The 16,594-nt window shown below is 28.2% G+C and overlaps 1 protein-coding gene across 1 annotated transcript in view; it reads left to right on the top strand.

The window, feature by feature from the left end:
* ass1 (argininosuccinate synthase 1) overlaps positions 1-16,594 on the top strand; it is a 46,714-nt gene that overhangs the window by 1,455 nt on the left and 28,665 nt on the right. Inside the window, exons 2-8 of the mRNA XM_073840914.1 lie at positions 575-694; positions 7,496-7,564; positions 7,644-7,832; positions 11,254-11,310; positions 11,382-11,456; positions 13,392-13,462; positions 13,555-13,585. Of these exons, the coding sequence (XP_073697015.1) occupies positions 593-694; positions 7,496-7,564; positions 7,644-7,832; positions 11,254-11,310; positions 11,382-11,456; positions 13,392-13,462; positions 13,555-13,585 (594 nt within the window). The 5' untranslated portion in view covers positions 575-592. The remainder of the gene's footprint in view (positions 1-574; positions 695-7,495; positions 7,565-7,643; positions 7,833-11,253; positions 11,311-11,381; positions 11,457-13,391; positions 13,463-13,554; positions 13,586-16,594) is intronic.

Genomic DNA, 16,594 nt, shown 5'->3' on the forward strand with positions numbered 1-16,594 from the left:
TAAAAGTTTTGATATATATATAATAAAATAATAAAAAATAGTAAATAAATAAAACTAACTAATAAAATAACAAAAATATATACTTTATACCTTTTTGCCACACATTTTAAGGGATTCTATTAATCTATTTCACATTAATTTCAACAATTTCTTTTTAATTCAAGTTAATTAAATATTAAAACAAATATTATAACAAAATGTTTTGTTTTCTTTAAAATGTGTGGCAAAAAGTATATAAAACCTGCATATGTGTCCCTGTTTTTTGATGAATTTGAGATTTCTACATCGTCTGACATTTGAATAAATAAGCTTTCCATTGATGTATAGTTTGTTAGAATAGAACAAGATTTGAAAATCTAGAATCTGAGGGTGCAAAAAAAAATCAAAATAAAAAAAATCACCTTTAAAGCTGTCCGAATCAAATTTTAGCAATGCATATTACTAATCAAAAATTAGATTTTGATATATTTACAGTATGGAGCGTGCAAACTTGTTCTTCATGGAACATGAACTTTACTTGATATCCTAATGATTTTTGGCATAAAAGAAACATGGATAATTGTGACCCATACAGGTCCGGTTTGGCTCAGAGATGTCGAAGGGTTCGGTGGTTCTGGCGTACAGCGGCGGTCTGGACACTTCCTGTATCCTGGTGTGGCTGAAAGAGCAGGGATATGAAGTCATCGCCTACCTGGTGACTCCTTACACAACACTTCATTTCCTTCAGAGAAACCGATCATTGCTAACGCACACAGAGAGTTGAAATGCAGGAAGGAGTTTGGTGAAATTACTTTATATAAAATAACTGCAGTTAAGCCCAGGCTTGTGAAGACTTGCTCACCAAGCATTTTTCCCACTAACTAGACGTGAATCATTCTCTGCTCTTCATTGAGGGAGGGCTGGCTTTCAGATGAAGCTCTGGCTGATCTAGAGACTTGTGTGCAAACGCTGCTGTTTTGATAGGCTGATCTGCGGTTGTGTGTCTGTGCAATGCTGTACTGAGAGGAACAATAGGCCTGTCTGCAGTTGTTTAAGTCAGGAGCTCAGGAACGCACCAGACTTCACTTCACTTCAGGGGTTTTATTTTATGTTGCACATAAAATGTTATGATAGAGGGAAACAAGATACAATACTAATTTCAACATAGTTTCTTCTTTAGACATTGTCACAGTGTGACCAAATTTGTTTTCAACTACTGAAAATGTGTAATATTTAATAATCTAAGCATGGAGCCTCATTGTGATCCTCATATCTCTGGGATTGAATGATGTAGGCCCTTGAAAATTAATATTCCAGAAGAAAAGAAGTGTCATATATTTTGAAACTGACCCACTGAAAATGTGTACATCTATGTGTATATCTATGGAACTGAATCTATCAGGGCATTAAAAATAAAGGAACCTTTGCCAAAAGTAACGTTTGTTAAGACCCAATATCTAAAACTTTGGAGAAAAAGTTGAAAAGTGCATTTAACAAACATTCCTTTTGGCATCTTTATTTTTAATGCCCTGATAGAGTTAGTTCCATAGATATTGGAATTTTAATTTTTCTTCAAGAGTAAGTCATTAAAATTAAAAAAGTTTGAAAAAAATATATTATTTTCTTCTTCTTTTCTTTTGGAATGTTAATTTTCAAGGGCCTACATCATTCAATCCCAGAGATATGGGGATTGTTCTTTAAAAAAAAAATAACTAACATTGTTCTTTAAATAAAATAAGTGTCCGCTGTATAGAAAGTGACCAGATTTGTTTTTCCACCACTGAAAATGGGTAATATTCAACAATCTGGGCATGATTCCAAAATAAAAGTTTATTAAGAACTAGATAAAAAAGTTCGTCGAGACAAACTTTAAGTTGGCTTGAGAAAGCTTTGCCTTAAAGTTTAAAGAAGTTTTGAAAGCTTTAAAAAGTAGTAAAAGTTTAAAAAGTTTAAAAAGTTTTAAGTTTGATGGTTTTCAGTCTGAAATAGTTTAAAGATTTTAGCATTTTAAAGATTGAAGATAGATAGATAGATTTATAGATAGATAGATAGATAGATAGATAGATAGATAGATAGCTATGGTGTCTGGGGTGGTTGCTAGGGTGTTGCTATTCGGTTGCTAAGGTACCCGGGGTGGTTGCTAAGGTGTTGCTATGCGGTTGCTAAGGTACAGGAGGTGGTTGCTAAGGTATTGCTATGTGGTTGCTAAGGTACCCGGGGTGGTTGCTAAGGTGTTGCTATGTGGTTGCTAAGGTGTTGCTATGCGGTTGCTAGGGTACCCGGGGTGGTTGCTAAGGTGTTGCTATGCGGTTGCAAGGGTACCCGAGGTGGTTGCTAAGGTGTTGCTATGCAGTTGCTAGGGTACCTGGGGTGGTTGCTAAGGTGTTGCTATGTGGTTGCTAAGGTACCCATGGTGGTTGCTAAGGTGTTGCTATGCGGTTGCTAAGGTACCCAGGGTGGTTGCTAAGGTGTTGCTATGTGGTTGCTAAGGTACCCATGGTGGTTGCTAAGGTGTTACAATGTGGTTGCTAAGGTACCCAGGGTGGTTGCTAAGGTGTTGCTATGCGGTTACTAGGTTACCCAGGGTGGTTACTAGCATGTCGCTAACATGATTTTAGCAAGACTAGCAAGTCGCTAGCATGATTTTAACATGATTAGCAAGTCGCTAGCATGATTTTAGCATGACTAGCAAAGTCGCTAGCATGATTTTAGCCTGACTAGCAAAGTCGCTAGCATGATTTTAGCATTACTAGCAAGTCACTAGCATGATTTTAGCATTATTAGCAAGTCGCTAACATGATTTTAGCAAGACTAGCAAGTCGCTAGCATGATTTTAGCCTGACTAGCAAAGTCGCTAGCATGATTTTAGCATTACTAGCAAGTCACTAGCATGATTTTAGCAAGACTAGCAAGTCGCTAGCATGATTTTAACATGATTCGCAAGTCGCTAGCATGATTTTAGCATGACTAGCAAGTCGCTAGCATGATTTTAACATGATTAGCAAGTCGCTAGCATGATTTTAGCATGACTAGCAAGTCGCTAGCATGATTTTAGCCTGACTAGCAAAGTCGCTAGCATGATTTTAGCATTACTAGCAAGTCACTAGCATGTATAGAAAGTGACCAGATTTGTTTTTCCACCACTGAAAATGGGTAATATTCAACAATCTGGACATGATTCCAAAATAAAAGTTTATTAAGAATTAGACTCTAAAATCATATTATGATATCTTTAATACTTCTTGAGGTATAGGCACACAAACTTTGGAAAAATCATTTTTATGGCACTCGGATGGGTTTGTTTAATGCAATTGTTTTGTCAGAAGAAAACAACATACTGTACATCTCTGCTTTCAACATTATTTGTTCTTCAGACGTTCCTCTTTGAAAGAAAGGAAGTATCATATTTTTTCAAACCGACCCACTGAAAATGTGTCAATTTTAATGGTTCACTCCTGGAGCCATATTGAAATTCCAATATCTCTAGAACTGAATCTCATAGGGCCTTAAAACTGAAGATGCCAAAAGAAAAGTTTGTTAAGACCCAACGTCTAAAAGGGCGTTAAGATATCTTTAACACTTCTTGAATTACAGGCATGCAAACTTTGGAGAAAAAACTTGAAAAGTGCCATTTCCCCATTTTTGAATGGTCACCATTGGTTACCCCCCTGTAACTTGACTCTGAATCTCAGTTGAAAATTGCGTTTTGACCCCCCTCTAGAAAATAGTGCATTACTCAGTAAATTTTCATCCATCACATTTGGCTTTCTTCACTATACATGTCCATTTTTTCCTCAGAAAACATATTATAAAAATCTAAAATTTAAGAGAAGTTTTTGAGGCAAAATAAGGCACATCCAAGTAGATGGGATCTGGCAACTATGTAACTGTTTCATGTAAAGCGTAACACATGAGCTTCATTACACTCCTGCATGACTTGAAGGATGTTGGTTGGTGTTTAATTATCTAACCAGTGGACTGGATGATTAAAGTGCACCCAAAGTCACTTGTTTCTGTACTGCTTTTTATGTAATACAGATTGTTTCAAAACAGCTTTACAAAGATCAACAGTAAAATACCATTAATGATGAACAGCACTGAAAACAAGCACTTTTTCATATTGCAAAGCAACCAATGAGCAATACATGCATATACTACAACAAAAGCTGCCTGAAGAGACAAACGAGGTCCGTAATTACTCAGAAACTCGGCAGAACAGAGGAAGGTGATGCACATGAAACAATGGTGAAAGAAAAGAGTTTTTCAGATTGATTGAGGAAGTGCATTAACTATTGTGGATGGTGTGATTTGAGGTTGTGAAAGTATACTGTAAATGTTTTGAGTGAACAATAATGAATGAAATCTACATTTACAATTATACATTTGTTAGATTCTTCATATAGTGTATGCATTTGACCAGACCAGGTGAACTTATTGAGTTGATGTTGCTGACACCATGCATTACTGTTTGAGCAACATAAATGTCAAATGTTTTTCTTTCATAAACCACATGGTTTTTATGTATCTTTATGCATGCTCTGCCAACTCCCCCTTTCTTGTAAACATATGATACATATAATATCTTATGATAACACTTTTTTGATTTAATGTTTTTTAAATTGATTTTTAAGACTATATTTTGTCAGCTGAACCCCTTACAATTAAGTAATGAGATTTAGTTAATATTTTTAAATATTTGCATGTTTGCAGATGTCTGCCTGTTAACATGGAGTTTAACAAAAAAAATATTCTATTTGTTATTGTTTTGTTTAATTCAATTTATTTTTAAAATTATTTTATATTTTAATTGTTTTTTTAGCACTACTTTTTTTTCTCAGCTGAACCCATTAAAAGATTTTAAGTTAATATTTTAACATATTTGCAGCTGTCTGATGTTAATTAAAGATCTGATAACATTAATTGTAAATTAAATGTAAAAAAAAATTACATTTAATTTAATAATTTTATTTTACATTTTTTATTTTATAATTTAATTCATTTGTAACCATACTTTTTGTCAGCGGAACCCCTTCAAATTTAGAAAGTCCAGAGATTTAAGTTATTGTTTTAACATATTTGCATATGGATTTGAACAAAAAATATTTTATTTTTATAATTAAATTTAATTGATTTAATCATTTTTTTCAGCTGAACCTTTTGAAATGAAGTCTTAAGATTGTAAGTTAATATTTTAACATATTTGCATGTTTGTAGTTGCTTGATTAATGATCTGATAACATGGAGGTGAACAAACATTTAATTTAATTTTTTATTTTTTATTTAATTGATTTTTAACGTTATTTTTTTGTCAGCTGAACCCCTTAAAATTAAGTCCCGAGATTTTAAGTGATTATTTCAACATATTTGCATGTTTTGCAGTTTTCTGATGTTGATTAAATATGTAAATATGTCCATTTAATTTAATTTAGTTTATATTTTTAATTTAATTTAATGTAATTTAAAAAAAAAATTGTAATAATAATTTTTTAACAATACTTTTTTGTCAGCTGATCCCCTTAAAATTAAGTCCTGAGATTTTAAGTTAATATTTCAACATATTTGCATGTTTTGCAGTTGTTTGATGTTAATTAAAGGTCTGATAACATTAATTGTAAATTAAATGTAAACAAAAATTACATTTAATTTAATAATTTTATTTTAATTTTTTAATTTTATAATTTAATTCATTTGCAACCATACTTTTTTGTCAGCGGAACCCCTTAAAATTTAGAAAGTCCAGAGATTTAAGTTATTGTTTTAACATATTTGCATATGGATTTGAACAAAAAAATATTTTATTTTTATAATTAAATTTAATTGATTTAATCATTTTTAGTCAGCTGAACCTTTTGAAATGAAGTCTTAAGATTGTAAGTTAATATTTTAACATATTTGCATGTTTGTAGTTGCTTGATTAATGATCTGATAACATGGAGGTGAACAAACATTTAATTTAATTTAATTTTTAATTTTTAATTTAATTGATTTTTAACATTTTTTTTTTTGTCAGCTGAACCCCTTAAAATTAAGTCCTGATATTTTAAGTTAATATTTCAACATAGTTGCATGTTTTGCAATTTTCTGTTGTTTATTAAATATGTAAATATGTCCATTTAATTTAATTTATATTTTTAATTTAATGTAATTTAAAAAAAAGATTTAATAGGCTAATAAAAAAAAACAATACTTTTTTGTCAGCTGAACCCCTTAAAATTAAGTCCTGAGATTTTAAGTTAATATTTCAACATATTTGCATGTTTTGCAATTAATTTAGCTTATATTTTTAATTTAATGTAATTTAATTATTTTATTTTTTTTAATAATAATTTTTTTAACAATACTTTTTTGTCAGCTGAACCCCTTAAAATTAAGTCTTGAGTTTTAAGTTATTTTAACACATTTGCATTGGAGGTGAACAAAAATTTATTTCATTTCATCATATTTCATATTCAAAAAATATTTTATTTTTTATAATTTAATTTAATTGATTGAATCATTTCTTTTCAGCTGAACCTTTTGAAATGGAGTCTTAAGATTGTAATTTAATATTTTAAAATATTTGCATGTTTGTAGTTGCTTGATTAATGATCTGATATAACAAACATAAGGTGAACAAACATTTAATTTAATTTAATTTTTAATTTTAACGTTGTTTTTTTGTCAGCTGAACCCCTTAAAATTAAGTCCTGAGATTTTAAGTTAATATTTCAACATATTTGCATGTTTTGCAATTTTTTGTTGTTTATTAAATATGTAAATATGTCCATTTAATTTAATTTAGTTTATATTTTTAATTTAATGTGATTTAATTATTTTATTTTTTTAATAATAATTTTATTTTTAACAATACTTTTTTTGTCAGCTGAACCCCTTAAAATTAAGTCCTGAGATTTCAAGTTAATATTTCAACATATTTGCATCTTTTGCAATTTTCTGATGTTGATTAAATATGTAAATATGTCCATTTAATTTAATTTATATTTTTAATTTAATGTAATTTTAAAAAAAAATTAATAGCCTAATAAAAAAAAATTAACAATACTTTTTTTTGTCAGCTGAACCCCTTAAAATTAAGTCCTGAGATTTTAAGTTAATATTTCAACATATTTGCATGTTTTGCAATTTTCTGATGTTGATTAAATATGTAAATATGTCCATTTAATTTAATTTAGCTTATATTTTTAATTTAATGTAATTTAATTATTTTATTTTGTTAATTAATATTTTTTTTAACAATACTTTTTTGTCAGCTGAACCCCTTAAAATTAGAAAAGTTATTTTAACACATTTGCATATGGAGGTGAACAAAAATTTATTTAATTTTTAATTATTAATAATGTTTTATTCATTTTCATTTAGATAATATTTAATTCATTTTTTTTTTATTCAACTCTTATGAAATGAGCAGAAAATGTACAGCTCTTGCCATGAAAAGAGCTTCAGCTATTCACATGACATTAAAAGTCCAACTAGCTTCTTCCCTAATGACATAAATCTCCTCTTTATCTGATTGCAGGCTAATATTGGGCAGGATGAGGACTTTAACGCAGCGCGGAAGAAAGCCGAGAAACTCGGAGCCCAGAAGGTAATGAGAAGAACACTAATGAGACTGAGCTGCAGTGGAGAGAGTGAATGTGTTCATTCAGGATGTGTTTGTGTTTGAGGTGTTCATCGAGGACCTGCGCTCTGAGTTTGTGGAGGAGTTCATCTGGCCCGCGGTGCAGGCGAATACCGTCTATGAGGACCGCTATCTGCTGGGAACCTCTATCGCCCGACCCTGCATCGCCCGCAGACAGGTCCAGATCGCTCAGAGGGAAGGAGCGCAGTACGTCTCTCACGGAGCCACAGGAAAGGTGCTCACATTAGATCTTATACTGGAATAAACTGCTCAAGACTGACCAAAAACATCTTACACTCTTAAAAATAAAGGGTCTTTATTGGCATCAATGATTTCATGAAGAAACGTGAACATCCATGGAAGCTTTCAAATGCAGAAAAGGTTCTTTATAGTCGATTTAGATCAAATTAGAAATATGTATATATATATATATATATGTGACCCTGGAGCACAAAACCAGTCTTAAGTCGCTGGGGTATATTTGTAGCAATAGCCAAAAATACACTGTATGGGTCAAAATTTTTGATTTTTCATTTATGCCAAAAATCATTAAGAAATTAAGTAAAGTTCATGTTCCATGAAGATTTTTTGTAAAATTCCTACTGTAAACATATCAAAATGTAATTTTTGATTTGTAATATGCATTGTTAAGAACCTAATTTGGACAACTTTAAAGGTGATTTTCTCAGTATTTTTGATTTTTTTGCATCCTCAGATTTCTGATTTCAAATAGATGTATCTCAGTCAAATATTGTCCTATCCTAACAAACCCTACATCAATAGAAAGCTTATTAATTGAGCTTTCATATGATGTATAAATTTAACCTTATGACTGGTTTTGTGGTCCAGGGTCACATATATATTATTTATACTATATATGTGACCCTGGACCACAAAACCAGTCATAAGTGTAAATTTGTCAAAATTGAGATTCTTGCGTCATCTGAAAGCTGGGTAAATAAGCTTTCCATTGATATATTGCTTGTTAAAATAAGACAATGTTTGTCTGAGATACAACTATTTGAAAATCTGGAATCTGAGGGTGCAAAAAAAAATCTAAATATTGAGAAAATCGCCTTAAAAGTTGTCCAAATTAAGTTCTTAGCAATGCATATTACTAATCAAAAATCAAGTTTTTATATATTTATGGTAGAAAATTTACAAAATATCTTCATAGAACATGATCTTTACTTAATATGCTAATGATTTTTGGCATAAAAGAAAAATCGATCATTTTGATGCAATGTATTTTTGGCTATTGCTACAAATATACCCCAGCGACTTAAGACTGGTTTTGTGCTCCAGGGTCACATATAATATAATCATTTCTGTTCATGATTATTTTAGGTGATGAAAATGTTTCTTAAAGTAGTTTTAGTTGAATTTAAGTATTAAACTATATATATATACTACCGTTCAAAAGTTTGGGGTCAGTACATTTTTATTGTTTCTTTTCTTTATTTTCTTTTTTTTAATCATACTTTTCTTCACCAAGGATGTATTAAGTTAATAATGAAACGTTTATTAGAAGTTAATAATAAATAATTTACGTTGTTATAAAATATTTATATTTTGAAAAAACACTGTACTTTTTAAACTTGTTATTCATGAAAGAATCCTGAAAAATAAGGTAAAAATATAAATATATATTTATTTAGGTTATTATTTATTTATTTATTTTTTGGTTTATTTTAGTAATTCAAAGTAATTCAACTTAAAATAAAAGAAAATTAGAAATGTTGCCTTGCCAAGTAACTTAAATAAAATAGGCTTAATTTAATTTAAAATATATATATATATGTATATGTGTGTGTGTGTGTGTGTGTGTATTAATATATATGAGTTTTATTATTTTATTTTATTAAACATTTTTTAATTTATTTCAGGTTTCATTTGAGCAGCTTAAATTAAATGGAAATTAGAAATGATACTTTGCCTAACTAAAATAAAATAAGCCTAATTTAATGTAAAATATAATATTTATTTGATATATAATTAAATTTCTGTTATCATGTATTTAAGGTGATGAAAATGTTAGTACAGTAGTTTTAGTACAATTAAACTAACTATCAACTTTCATTAAAAATACACACAAACATATTTTTTCTGTTACATTTTATTCCATGTAACAAAAAAGTTGTAAAAATATAATTAGTATATAATTAATATCATATAATTAAAAATAATTTTAGTTTTTAGTTTAGTTTAGTAATTTTTGTTTTGTGTAACTTCAGTGTCTTAACTGTTTAAATGTTGATTTAATATGATTTTCCATTTGTAACTCTAGTAACGCTTGTATTTAGTTTTTTTTTTAATTCACTGAAATTAATAAAATCTTAAAGTGCTATGGAAATTTCTATAAGTAATATTTAATATCAAATTTTTACTGTATTTTTGATCAAATAAAGTAGTGTATACTAACATCTATTAGTCTGAATGCAGCATCATTGTAATTTGTTGTTACGAGGTGAAGAATATCCTTGCGGTAGAATAAAAAGAATAAAGTAAATTAGGTCAAATAAAGTATGTTTTTTGAGATCTACTGCTCATTTCTCTGGGGATTTAAGTGCATCTTTAATCTCATGTTTCACCTCTAGATGGCAGCAGGAGTCTGTGATGTGACTCTGATTTAGCAAAATCTTCTCTTTTAAATTAATTTTAGAGATTTTAAATTAATATTTTAATAATTTAACAAAATTTTATTTTATTTTTACATTTTTTAAAATTTTTAATTATGTTTTTATTACTAATTTTTTTTAATTTATTTTTCTTTTTTCATTTTGTTTTTTGAAAATTCACTGAAATTAATAACATTACTGTAATTAATATATAAAATATTTGAGTAGAGAGAAATTGCTAGGAAATTTCTATTTGTATGTAAATGATGGTTTTATTTTATTTTTTTTAATAAACAACTGGAAAAGTCATGCAACTTTATTGGTCATAAAGATTGTAAACCCTGAAGAACTTACAAATGTGTTCATTAATTACTATAATGAATTAATTACTATACTATAATGATATTTAAATGAAAGAATTAAAATAGGAATGACATTTAATTTCATTTTTTTTGTATCTATATATTTATATATTTTGTTTTTCAGGATTCAAGATTTCAAAAAAAAAAAAAAAAAAAACTTTAAATATTTCCAAATATAAAATCATTGAAATAATAATTTAAAATCTCAGCAAATATTTTAAATGATTTTTTTTCCCTTTTTTTTTTACATTTTGAACTTTCTATTCATCTCAGAAAATATATATTTATTTATTTATTTGTATGCTTTTCACTATTATTTTATGTTTTTAATCATTTATTTTAATTATGCTTGTTTCATTTTTGGAAAATTCATGGAAATTTCTGTAATTTATTATATAAAAATATTTGAGTTGAGAGAAATTGCTGAGAAAAAAATCACAAACTACTAGAAATAATTGTAAACCCTGAAAAACACTTACTTTTTAAAACCTTTGAAGAATTACATGTGTTCATTACTTACTGAAACACCAACAGAGAATGATATTTAAATCTAATAAAATGTGTTAATTATTATTTTACAAAGCCCATATATGAAATGCATACTTCATCCCTCATAAATACACAGATGCATGTGAGTAAATTACTCAAAGTAAATCATTTTTGTCTTGTTTTTCAGGGAAATGACCAGATTCGCTTTGAGCTGACGTGTTACGCTCTCTATCCTCAAGTGCAGGTGAGATCAGATCCATCACACATATGTTAGAAACCCATCATCTGTGTCTCTGATCCGTCTCAAATCTCCAGATCATCGCTCCGTGGAGGATCCCAGAGTTTTACCAGCGCTTCCGTGGCAGGAAGGACCTGATGGAGTACGCAGAGGTGCAGTATTATCACTACAGCTCAAACACATTGATGATATACTTTTAGTTTTAGTCTCATGATTGGTTTTTTCTACTGAGATAAAAACACATGCAAACTTTCATCTGAGAACTTAGGTGTCACAGATTGTGCTCGGAGTTCCCAGAATACCAAAAAAATACCAAAGCTTTCAGATATGGTTACATTCATTTTAAAGCTATGGAACAGTTTTTCCAAAAAATAAAAAAAATAAAAAGATTCACTGAATTTACTAAATAGTTTTAAGGTAAGTGGTTGCAATCAATGTATTCAATCTGCATTTAAATAATTTTTTTTTTTTGAAAGTTAGTCAACAAATAATTTTGTTTTTTAAAATGTAACTAAAATAAATTGATTGCAACCACTTACCTTAAAAACAAATTTAGTAAATTCAATTAATAATTTTTTTTCAGTGCAGTGTCCACTAGGGGGCATCAGAAAACAACAGAAAAGAGCACAAGATTTTGCCTTTAAAATGATCTAAAACATCTAAAAAATGTAGAGAATTTTCTAGAGAATTTTGAATCTGGAAAAGTTATTTAAAAAACATTAAGTTTGGCATCAGTAAGATATTTGAAGTATTTTAAGTAAGTTTCTAATGCTCATCAAGGCTCTGTTTATTTAATCAAAAATACAGAAAAAAAGTTGTATTGTGAAATATTATTACGATGTAAAACAATGTTTTTCTATTTTGATATATGTTAAAAATCCATAGTCTTCAGTGTCACATGATCCTTCAGAAATCATTCTAATATGCTGTGATACTTTTTTCAGGGTTCTTTGATCAATAAAAGGTTAAAAAGAGCAGAATTTATTTAAAATGGAAAGGTTTTCTAACAATATACACTACTGTTCAAAAGTTTGGGGTTACCGGAAGTACATTTTTATTCTTTCTTTTTTTTTTTTTTTGAAAGAAGCTAAAATACTTTTATTCACCAAAGATGTGTTAAATTAAAATTAAAAATTTATTTTATATTGTAATAACATTTTGCAATATTACTGTTTTTTTCTGTATTTTTGATGAGCAGAAAAGACCTCTTTAAAATTAAAAAAAATTTAATAGATATAGATATGTATATTCAATTATGTTACGCTTTAAAATATCTCATTAGTTACAAATTGCTAATTTTAATTCATTTTTAATATATTGCTAAAAACAGTCCCAAATCACTAGAAAATTTTGACAATTACAACTTCATGCAAATTCATTGGTTATAAAGAGTGTGAACGCTGATGAAAATTCACTTATTGAAACATTCTGACTTGAAACTACTAAATTATTTTAATTTCATTATTTGTAATATTTTGTTTTAATTACAGTTAAAGTTTTTGTAGTTTTTGTAGTTTTTTACATTTTTATTAGTTTTTTAAATGTCTGTGTAGTTTTAGGTTTTTTTGTACTTATATTTTATTACTTATATGTCATTTTAGTCAACATTTGTTTCATTTTAAGTAACAAAATATATTTTTTATGGTTTTACATAAAGTTTTAGTTAAAAAAGATAACCCTGATGTCTTTAATTAAACATGTACAACAAACAAAAGACACTGCATGTAAACTTGATGAGTCTGAATTAAACCCAAAATGCTCTTCAAACTGCTTTAGTTCCACATTCAATCCACTAGATGGAGCTCATGATCAGTGTTTTGTGTTTTCTAAAGGCACTTCAGATGAGTCTGTGAGCATTTATGCATTAAACACAAACAAAATGATTACAGATTGTAAATAAAACAAAGATTTCTGGTGCTCGTTTTACAAGAAAATACTGTTCCAGTCACTCAACTTCAAAATTTCATGTTTAACTCAATGGGTTACTTGCCATTTATTCGTAGTTATTTGAGAAATGCATTAGTAGTTTCTGAGCGAAAGTTGTTGGAAGTCAATCCTGCATCTCATGTGTTTATTTCTTTGTTCAGAAACACGGTATTCCTGTTCCTGTCACACCGAAGGCGCCGTGGAGCATGGATGCAAATCTGATGCACATCAGGTGAAGTCTGACACACAAGCGCTTTATTTACCTGCCTGACTTCTTTACTGCTGTTATTGCATTATAAACATAATAAAAATCTCTTTTAACAGCTACGAGTCTGGAATTCTGGAGAATCCCAAGGTAAGAGATCAGCGCTCTTATGATCAAAACTCTGTTGCCTCAAAACATAATGAAATGCAATGATGATTAAAAGATAAACAAACAAACATTCCATAAAGCCGGATGCTCACATATGAGACTCACATTTGAACATTTTCTAAAAAATGGTGTTTGGATAATTAAGTAAATGTAAATGGAGGTTCTTATGGCAAAAAACAAATTCAAATAATAGTTAAATATATTTCAGAATATACAAAAAAGACCAAAAATAAGTATTTTCTCAAATATAAATATTTTAAAATGTGTTTTAAAATGTATTTATTTAATTATTATTTAATTATTTAATTATTATTATTAAATATGTTTTCTACCAGTATATTTTTTGGGCAGTTTTTTTTTAATATATATTTTTGAAAATATGTAAAAAAAAAAATATATATATATATATATATATAAAGAATTTATTTTGCGTTCCATATATTTTCAATCCAAGAAAAAATTTATTTAGATTTCATTTAGATTAAATGTAGGCTACTTTAAATTGGAAATGTATTTTCTTGCCCTGAAATGGGTTTTGCAAAATATTTTGGTATATGAAGGCTAAAACTAAATGTATTTTAAAAAAACAAAATTTTCAGAATTGTTTTTATTTTAATAATATGATAAAATGATACTATAAACAGAGGTCCATATGGCAACAAAAAAATCAAAAATATTTTTAAATATATTTCAGAATATACAAAAATATTTATTTTCTAAAATATAATTTATTTTGCCTTCCGTTTAGCTTCAATCCAAGAAAATAGATTCACATTTGAAGAAAGACTTTATGTACTTATTTATTAAACTTTATTGTCTACAACAAATGTAAACGCATAACACATTTGAAATTTTTTATTCAAAAAATTAATCATTGTTAAATCTTTACAGTATAAATCTAGTTTTATCTCTATTCTATCTACATTTGCATTTTGACTAAATGTAAACTGGAAATGTATTTTCTTGCTCTGAAATGCATTTTGAAAAATATTTTGGTATATAAAGGCTAAAACTAAATGTATTAAAATAATAATAATAATAATAATAATAATTCATTGTTTACAACATATATTTAAAATAAATTTCAGCCAGGAAGAAAAAAAAATGTATTTTTTTTTTTTTTTTGAATGGGAGGTCATCGTCTGTACACATATTCGTTATCTCTAAATGCATTTAATCTTCAGTGCTGTTGTATCTATTCAGGTATGAATATCAATATCAATCTGACATTAAGTAACGAGATTGTTGCACATTTCTCTAAAGTAGCAGCACAACTTTCCTCAAAAACACACATGATTTGAGGAATCATTCAGGTTCAGAACAGATCACACAAGTGACCTTTTTCCGCTCGGGTCGCGACCTTCGGCCCTTAAAACACAAGCCTTGGCCCCTGGTTTCTTTAGTTTCTGTTTTCTGGAAGAGTCGAGGACAGCAGCCTGAGGTGGTTTCTGATTTCATGGGAGCGGGAGCGAATGCGCCTCGTCCAGGCCTTTTGTTTCTTTCACCTTTCATCAATTTTTTTCTTTGTTTTTCTGTTAATAAGCAGGTGGATGAGGTTTATTCTGTCAGGAAAAAAAAAAAAAATCAGAAATGTGAGATGTAAAATCAAAATATATAGAAAAAAAGGTCCGAATCGCAAGTTCTGACTTTTCTCAGAGATGCATGAAAATTAAATCAAAATTGTGAGAAAGTTGCAATTATAATTTTTTTATACCCTGTTTTAATTTGTATTTCATCCACATTTGCATTTAGACTAAATGAGGGCTACTGTAAATTTTAAATGTATTTTCTTGCCACCAAATGCATTTAAAACTATTTAAAATGTATTTTAAATAAAAAAAAAAAAAAAAAAATATTTAACTTCATTGTTGTTGTTTTTATGGGAGATCATAAAAAAACTCTTGCATTTTGCAAATGCATTTTGAAAAATATTTTGGTATAAATTTAACTTTGTTTTTTTTTTAATGGGAGATCATTAAAAAAACTTATGCATTTTGCATTTTGCAAATGCATTTTGAAAAAAAATATTTTGGTTTATTTAGGCTAAAAACTATGTTTTACATTTCAAAAATATATTTCATTTAACTTCATTGTTTTTTTGTTTTTTTTATATTTAGAAATATTCATTAATTATAAAATAAATCTGAATTGTAAGAAAAAGTCACTATTATACTTTTTTTTTTATTCTGTGGCACAAACATGTTTCCATAAAAACAAAATTGCAAGATGTAAACTCAAAATTTAGAGAAAAGGTCAGAATTGCGATTAAAGTTCAAGTTCATATTTCACAATTCTGACTTTACTCTCAGTATTGCATAAAATATAAATAGAAAATATAAAAAGAAAAATATTGCAATCATGCATTTTTTTTTTACTTTTTTTTTTTAATTCTGTGTCAGAAACAAGTTTCCATAAAGCATGGCATATGCATGCAATTATTTATATTCAGTTGTTCAAAATTGAATGCTTTTTAAACCCTTTAGACAAAATATAGTTAGACAAGGAGCTTTAAACAACAATTGCTCATAGTTAAAATCCTTTGGATGTCTTCATTTTGAATTTCCACTTTCATTTCTTTAATTTTTCTTATTTTATTCTGTGGTGGAAAAAAAAAAAAAAAACAGAACTGGTAGATGTAAACTGTTTTGCAAACAGTTAAGAATTGTGAGAAAGAAAGTCAGAATTCAGAGTTTATATCTTGCATTTTTTAATGTTTCCACCAGAGAATAAGTCTCTTCTTACTGCTCATTAAGAGAAAAACTAAGATGAAAATGAGAAAGAATGCATATTGTGAGGTATCAGAATTGCAAGAAGAAAAAGTTGCAATTTTTGCTATATTTGTTATTTTTTTCTTCTGTACTAGAAACAAGCTTTCATAAAGAATTGCAAATACATGCATTTATTTTATATTCAACAGTTAAAAGTTTAAATGCTTTTAACCACATTAAACCTGACATATGAAATAATAGTCAGAAAAAAACAAAAAAAAAA

Source organism: Garra rufa, chromosome 5, assembly GCF_049309525.1.
Source record: "Garra rufa chromosome 5, GarRuf1.0, whole genome shotgun sequence".
NCBI classification, from domain to species: domain Eukaryota; kingdom Metazoa; phylum Chordata; class Actinopteri; order Cypriniformes; family Cyprinidae; genus Garra; species Garra rufa.